The sequence below is a fragment of the Daucus carota genome, chromosome 7 (assembly GCF_001625215.2).
Source record: "Daucus carota subsp. sativus chromosome 7, DH1 v3.0, whole genome shotgun sequence".
In the NCBI taxonomy this organism is placed as follows: domain Eukaryota; kingdom Viridiplantae; phylum Streptophyta; class Magnoliopsida; order Apiales; family Apiaceae; genus Daucus; species Daucus carota.
This window is the reverse complement of record NC_030387.2, coordinates 1,336,634-1,343,883: the sequence shown is the minus strand read 5'-3', so window position 1 is coordinate 1,343,883 and position 7,250 is coordinate 1,336,634. Positions and strand designations below refer to the sequence as shown.

Sequence of the window (7,250 nt, the reverse complement as noted above, 5' to 3'; positions counted from 1 at the left end):
AGATAAAAACCAACCAACTTAATTGTCCGAGCATTGAATAATAGTCATACATTGTTGCATAAGTGCATATTCTTGAATACACCAGTCTCTGTGGGAACGAACTGAATTTACATTCTATATTACTTGTGACCACCTACGCTTGCGTGATTTTGTGCGAACAGTTACATGAGGAGATGTACTGGAAACAGCGTGATAAATTGTTCTGGCTCAAAGAAGGAGAAGAAAACCCCCGGTTTATTTCTATTTGCCACAACAAGAAAGAAGGCAAATAGAATTAATTTTCTAGTTAATGATGATGGAGTTCGAATTGATAAGGTGGAAGATATGGGTGAATTGATTAAAAATTACTATCAGCGAGTCTTCGAAGCTCCAAGGGAAGCAAGATCAAACACAAGTACTAACAGTCCAAGGATTGTAACTTAAGATCAAAATCAAGCATCGAATGCAGATGTATCTTTTGAAGAATTTACTGAAGCTATGAGTCAAATGCATCCGGACAAGGCGTCAGGCCCGGATGGTTTAAATTCGGCTTTTTATCAAATTTTTTTAAAATATATGATATGCATTATTTAAAATGTGCTGCATTTTATGTTCTTCTAAAAACTTACCAAGATGAACAGTTTTTAAGATCATGGTTTCACATGTTAAGTATTTATTGAAAATTTTATTGCTTAAGGGGTTCTTAAGATTAAATATGAGCTTGGTGCTCATCAAATTATAGGGTCGCGCTCAAAAGAGAACCATAGAGCCACTAAGATTTTACTGCAGAACTCTAAATTTTAAATAGATTTTTAGGATCTAAATCTAAATACATTTTTTTTTTCATGTTTTTTCATCGTTGTGTGTGTTCAAAAATAATTTTAAAATATAATACATAGATATTGACATTTTTTGCATGTGAAGTTCTGCTCGCCTAACTAATACTCGAAATAAAGTAAGGATTTTATGGATTCTCTATAATGGTTGTCTCTTGAACATGACCCTCAAAGATATAATAAAATTGAAAAATGTTCCAACTTTCAAATAATATACAAATTTATAATTTCTTTCAGATTCACAAAAGTTTAAAACATGACTATCTTTATTATTACCCAATTTCAAGCTGACCAGATATGAATTTTGGTCCTCGTTCAGGCTGGATCATGGATCATTATAAATCTTGACCCTGCCACTCAGTGATGACACAATAGAGCGCTCAAGAAAACTCGTCTAGCTAATGCATTAAAGTTGGCTTACCACGCTAATAAAGACCATGCAATAAATTGCAATCAGAAATCGAGACAGAGATGCAGTCATGCCAGCCCAAGAATTGTGCTTCTTTTTCTTCAAGATTTTTACCTCACTCCAGTAGTAGTAATCTACGTTGCTCATATCACTACAAGAGAACGCAGTTTTACCAATGGAAATTGCTAAGGGAAATTAGACCGTTGGTAGTTCCCAACGGATTTGTAATGATTTAACTAGTCAATATTCTTGCAATCAATTCGTAACAAACTACCAACGCTGATTTACCAACAATATGTTCCGTTAGGAAGAAAAAACTCGTAACGGAATAATAACACACTACCAAGAAAGTAACAACGGACTAGCAACGAGTTAAGTCTTTTGGTAAATACTAACCATTCCGTTACTAATTGGTTAGTAGTTGTAGTTGGCAATTAATATATATCAACTACCATTTCTAATCAATGTATATATCAACCTACCTTTTTCTTGTTGTAATTAATTATTCTTAGCTAGTCAAAAGCTTTGGAACAGATAACATCTCTTTCTCATCCATATTTCAGAAAACACAAATTTTCATTTTGCGTCTCTTACTCACTGGAACTGATCGATCGACAAAGTCTTCATATTTTTTGAACTCAACTGGAAATGAGTTGATGCCTGCAGTCAACACAACTCTGTATATAAAGATGGGGAAGCTTTTTGGATCATCTTAAAAGTAGACCAGCAATCATCCATGTTTTCGTATACATAAGCTCCGCCAAACACCTTGTTCTTCATGAGTTTCGATAGCTCTGTTTTCAATATTTGAGGAGCAGTTCGAGCTAGCTTGATGGAGTAGATTGTGCTCTGTTTTCCAACTCTTACTCGTAGTGTTTTTCAACTCACTACAGTACACTCTCTCTTCCAGCAAATTGGTATAGGCGCGACAAATTGGCTCTGCGACATCTGCTCTGCTTCCGATCTTAGCTAAAGTGGTATGTTAACTCTTTTCCGCTGTCATTTAAAATTAGTTTGTATGGACAGATAGCCCAATGGGCTTGTTTTAATAGTCTTTTTTGACATTCTTAAACTCGAACCATTAACTAATTAAATCATTTAGTAAAGAGACTGTTTCATTTAACATTTTGTCCTTCGAATAAAGCTATGCACATAAACTCTGCCTGGTGTAATCTGTGGTACACCTGTTAAATCTTGCAGAAAAGAACCGATGAAAACAAACGTCGCTAGCTTGTGCTCATCAAAGCTTTGGGTCGGGGTTGGGTTAAGCTTCCGCTTTGCATACTCATGGGCTTGTTTTAATAGTTACTTAGGGTTGTTTGTGATTGTGTAGTGGGCTTTAGTTAATTAAAGGTGTGTTCATAATTAGTTTGGGTTGCTTGTGATAGTCCAGTGGGCTTTAGTTGATTAAAAGTGAGGGCTTTAGTTGATTTAAGATTTGGGTTGCATATATAATCCAATGGGCTTTATTAATAACCCTTATATATATAATTTAATATGCAGTGTTCATATTATATAATTAATTCTCTTGGTTTTATATATATATGACACGATTGTTAATTTATTTTTTATATATGATATATAGTTTTGTATATTTTTGTTTCATGTGAAAGATTTTTTTTTTGCAGGTTATTAAAAGTTTCAACATGAGTAATGATCGGGCTTGGATGTACCAAAGGCTAGACAATAAAGGATTTTTAAATCCAATTTTTCTAAACGGATTAGAAAATTTTATACAGTATGTTATATCTCAGCCTTCATCTATGAACGGTACAAACATTAAATGTCCTTGTTCGAAGTGTAAGAATTGCAGATTCTGGGATGCAGAGACAATAAAAGTACACTTAATGAGCAAGGGGTTTGTAAGAGATTATTATGAATGGAATCGACATGGAGAGCCATACATATTTAGACAAAGTGGAGAACAATCATCCACATATGTCTCTGATACAGAAGAAAGAAGAGATGGGAACAACCTGATGTATAACATGGTGATGGATGCTGCTGGTCCAAGTTTTGATCCTGAAATGCCAAATGCGGAAGCACAAAAATTATATGATATTTTAAAATCATCCGAGAGAGAGTTGTATGAAGGTTGCGAAACTTAACAATTGGCTGCCATGGCTCAGATGTTGAGTTTGAAATCGGACCATCATTGGTCAGAGGCATGTTATGATCAAACCTCACAATTCTTCAAAGGCATCTTGCCTCAGGATAATTCATTTCTTGATAGCTTTTACAACACAAAGAAGTATATGGAAGAATTGGGACTTCCTTCTGAACAGATTGATTGTTGTGTTAATGGTTGTATGCTATATTGGGGGGATGACATCAACATGGAGGAGTGTAAATTTTGTTCACATGGAAGATACAAAATAAGAGCCAACAAATCAAAAAAGGAAAAGAAGAAAATGGCTGTTAAGAAGATGATCTATTTTCCATTGGCACCGAGATTACAAAGGTTGTATGCTTCTCCGACGACTGCAGCTCATATGAGATGGCATGCCGAACATTATCAGCAAGAAGATGTGATGCGTCATTGTTCGGATTCAGAAGAGTGGAAGCAATTTGATAGAGCACACCCGTCATTTTCCTCAGAGATACGAAATGTAAGACTTGGACTTTCTACTGATGGGTTTCAACCATTTGGTGAAATAGGTAGACAATATTCTTCCTGGCCAATTATGGTGACTCCATATAATCTGCCCCCCTGGATGTGTTCGAAAGAACAATACCTGTTTCTATCTGTACTCGTGCCTGGACCAAAAAATCCAAAACAAAAGATAGATGTTTTTCTCCAACCATTAAATGCTGAGTTAAAAATGTTGTGGGAAGTTGGAGTGGAGACATGGGACAATTCTTCGCAACAAAATTTTCGTATGCGGGCTGCATTGATGTGGACTATCAGTGACTTCCCTGCTTATTCAATGTTGTCTGGATGGAAAACTGCTGGTCATTTAGCTTGTCCTCATTGTGCTCATGATCATGATGCTTATAATCTTTCGCATGGTGGAAAGACCACATGGTTTGATAATCATCGAAAATTTCTACCTGCCAATCATCCATTTCGAAGGAATAAAAATTGGTTTACCAAGAGAAAGACAGTGAATGAATCTGCCCCACCAGTGCGAACAGGAGAGGATGTAATACAAGAAATTGAATCACTTGGTTTGATGAAAATTACTGAGTTGGGAAGTGATGAGCACAATGCTAAAGTCATCAAAGCTTACAACTGTGGATGGAAAAAAAGAAGTATCTTTTGGGATTTGCCATATTGGAGGACATTATCTATTAGACATAATCTTGATGTTATGCATGTTGAGAAAAATGCATCTTGATTGCACCATATACTGAGTAAGTCTATTTCATTAAATCACATACTTATTTTTCTGTATTATTTTTCTGCATTAATGAATGATCCTATTATCTAATTATTACTTTTATATATAGGATTTTCATAAATCAACTTCGGGAGGGCAATCCACATATAACTAGTGTTGAAGTTGATCGGTGCTTAGAAAGTGATTTTGCCATGTGGTTTAAACATTATGTAAGTTAATTGAAGTTCATTATGTGGTTCACTACATATTTTTGTATTCTTATAGTCATTACTAATAATTTCAGGCTCAAGATCCATCATTAGTTCCAAATGAATACATTCGAGATATCTCATTTGGACCTCTTCGTTCGGTAAAGTTGGTACCTATTTATTATGTGAATGGGTACAAATTTCATACCCGGGAATATGGATCTGAGAGGTCAACATTCAACAGTGGTGTATGCATTAAGGGATCAAACTATAGCGAGACATTTGATGATTATTTTGGAATAGTTGAAGAGATTTTGATTGTCGAGTATCCTCGTTTCCCAATCAAGAAAACAGTTTTGTTTAAGTGTGAATGGTTCGATCCTACACTTAATGTTGGAACAAGAGTTCATCCACGTTATAACATAGTTGAGGTCAATAAAAGAAAGGGATTGAGTGTGTATGAGCCATTTATACTAGCAATGCAGGCCATGCAAGTTTACTTTTGTAATTACCCAAGTCTTAGACGAGACAAAGTTGATTGGTTAGTTGCATGTAAAGTGAAGGCTCGACCACTTGTAGATCTTCCTCAAATCCCTATATCACATCAAGAACCGTTTCAGGATGATATTTCTACACATTTAAGTGATATTAGTACAAATGATATTCTTACTCATCTAAATGATGAGAGTGGAGTTGGAGTAGATTTAGATGATGATGATGGAACTTCGGAAGAAGAAATAGAATATGAATCCGAAGAAAACGGGTCTTCACATTCTACCAGAAATAGTAAAAAAATCCGATGATGGTTATTCTGATCCATCAGATTTATTAGTTTTTCTAAACCATCATGTATGTAAGTTTAAATTTTAAGTTATATTTTTTTTGATAATTTATCTAACATTACAATAATCTAATATTATTTTTAAATCTTTATTTGTGCAAAATATAAATACAGGGCCCAAGAAAAAGAAAGCAGCGGGCTTGACATATAATTAGGGTTTATTTATCTCTCTCTCAAGCGGCAACGAAAAGTGGCGATCGAATCTGGTGTGTAAAAAGGGCGACGAGCTTGGTCTGGGATCTAAGGGTTGATGAAGATGAAAAAACTTGCATCTATAGTAACTGTAAGTTCAAAAGTTTATCATTCCCCTTTTGTATCTGTGTGATTTTAGGGTTTTTAGTATTACTCCCTGTTTACATCTCTTAGTCAGTGATATCTTTAATTAGCTATCTTTATACATCTCTTAGAACACAGAGACATGATTTTACTACTGAGATATCTTGAGTTAGCTGTTTGGATGTTGATCTTTTGTTTTTACTACTGAGTTAGCCATACTGAGACATGGTGTGTTTGTTTACAGCCAAACAATACAGAGATGGCCTTAACAAGTGAAGTAAATCAAGCTGCAAGTCTGGATGATGAGGGTAATGGTGTTAAGATTGATGGATTTGCTAAATTTTCTAGTCCAAAGAAACACAATGGGGATGCAGGTCTAGATGATTAGGGTTATGATGGCTTTTCTAAGGTAAACTTTTTCTAAGTGAACCCCTCCGGTAGTAGCCAGCTAGCTGAGAAACACACTGATATATTGGTTTTGGCTAGCCTGGTTGTCATGTACTCATGTGTTTATTTAAATATGTTGTGATTTGACTATTTTGGTCTCAGTTGAAGTTAAGTTTGCTAGTACTGTACATCTTTAAATCTCTGTAGATGTAAATTTTGAAGTTGGCCTGTTGATGTTTAATAAGGTATGGTTTAGAAAGGCAGTTGAGCAAGGAAAAACCTTATCATCAAATCCTATACAAGCAACCATCCGTCGTATGAAGCATAAGCCTTTGCATGATCGAAAAGGCTAAATGAAAGCGTGGCCTTCCTGGCAGACTTATTCGTGTTTATAGGAATCTTGTAAGTTATGTGCTGAAAGTTATGCTCTTGGGACGGATTTTTTGTTTAAGCAAAAACCATGGAGGTGGTGCAAGAGTTATGAGGCATTCTTTGGCCAAGTGACGCCATGAAGTGCAGACGGCAAGGCATTGGTAAAGATCAGGAACGTTTTGTTTGTTTGTGATTAGTTTTTGGAAGATGATGAAGAGTAGTTCAGGTAGAAGATCACTCCAAGCCATTGCAATAAAATATGCTGAAACCCTAAAATATGAAGCAAAACGTGATTTGTGCAAGCAACTTTAATTGTTTACAGCATGTAATCACCGTGTTCAAGGCGCGGAACTTCGGCTTGAGCCCCGGCTAGACTTAAAAAATTCAATTTTTTTTTTAATCATACTATATTATAAAAATAAAGAAAAGAAAACTTTTGAGCCCCAAATTATTTAGTGAGTCCTGGACTTTTTTCTTTTTCTTTTCAAAAAAATAATTGACTTCATTATTTTTGACAATAGTTAACATTAATTAATTAAAAAACTATATACAATATTATATATACCATTTAAGATTTTTTTTTTTAAAAAAAATTGGGCTTAATTGAATTGTACACTATTT

The 7,250-nt window shown here is 34.9% G+C and overlaps 1 protein-coding gene across 3 annotated transcripts; it reads left to right on the top strand.

Annotated features, from left to right (window-relative positions):
* The first annotated feature begins 1,699 nt into the window (after window positions 1–1,699).
* LOC108194183 (uncharacterized) lies at window positions 1,700–6,445 on the top strand. 3 transcript variants are annotated; one of them, XM_064080848.1, is made up of 6 exons: window positions 1,700–2,201; window positions 2,853–4,578; window positions 4,675–4,774; window positions 4,849–5,602; window positions 5,709–5,877; window positions 6,115–6,445. In XM_064080848.1, exon 2 carries the CDS (start codon window positions 3,345–3,347, stop codon window positions 4,560–4,562), a length of 1,218 nt encoding a protein of 405 aa, XP_063936918.1. In that variant the 5' UTR covers window positions 1,700–2,201; window positions 2,853–3,344; the 3' UTR covers window positions 4,563–4,578; window positions 4,675–4,774; window positions 4,849–5,602; window positions 5,709–5,877; window positions 6,115–6,445. The 3 variants fall into 3 exon arrangements, 2 of the variants coding, with proteins under 2 accessions (XP_063936918.1, XP_063936919.1); XM_064080849.1 differs by having other exon boundaries at window positions 4,849–5,606; XR_010285358.1 differs by lacking the exons at window positions 2,853–4,578; window positions 4,675–4,774; window positions 4,849–5,602 and having other exon boundaries at window positions 1,721–2,201.
* The last annotated feature ends 805 nt before the right edge of the window (window positions 6,446–7,250 follow it).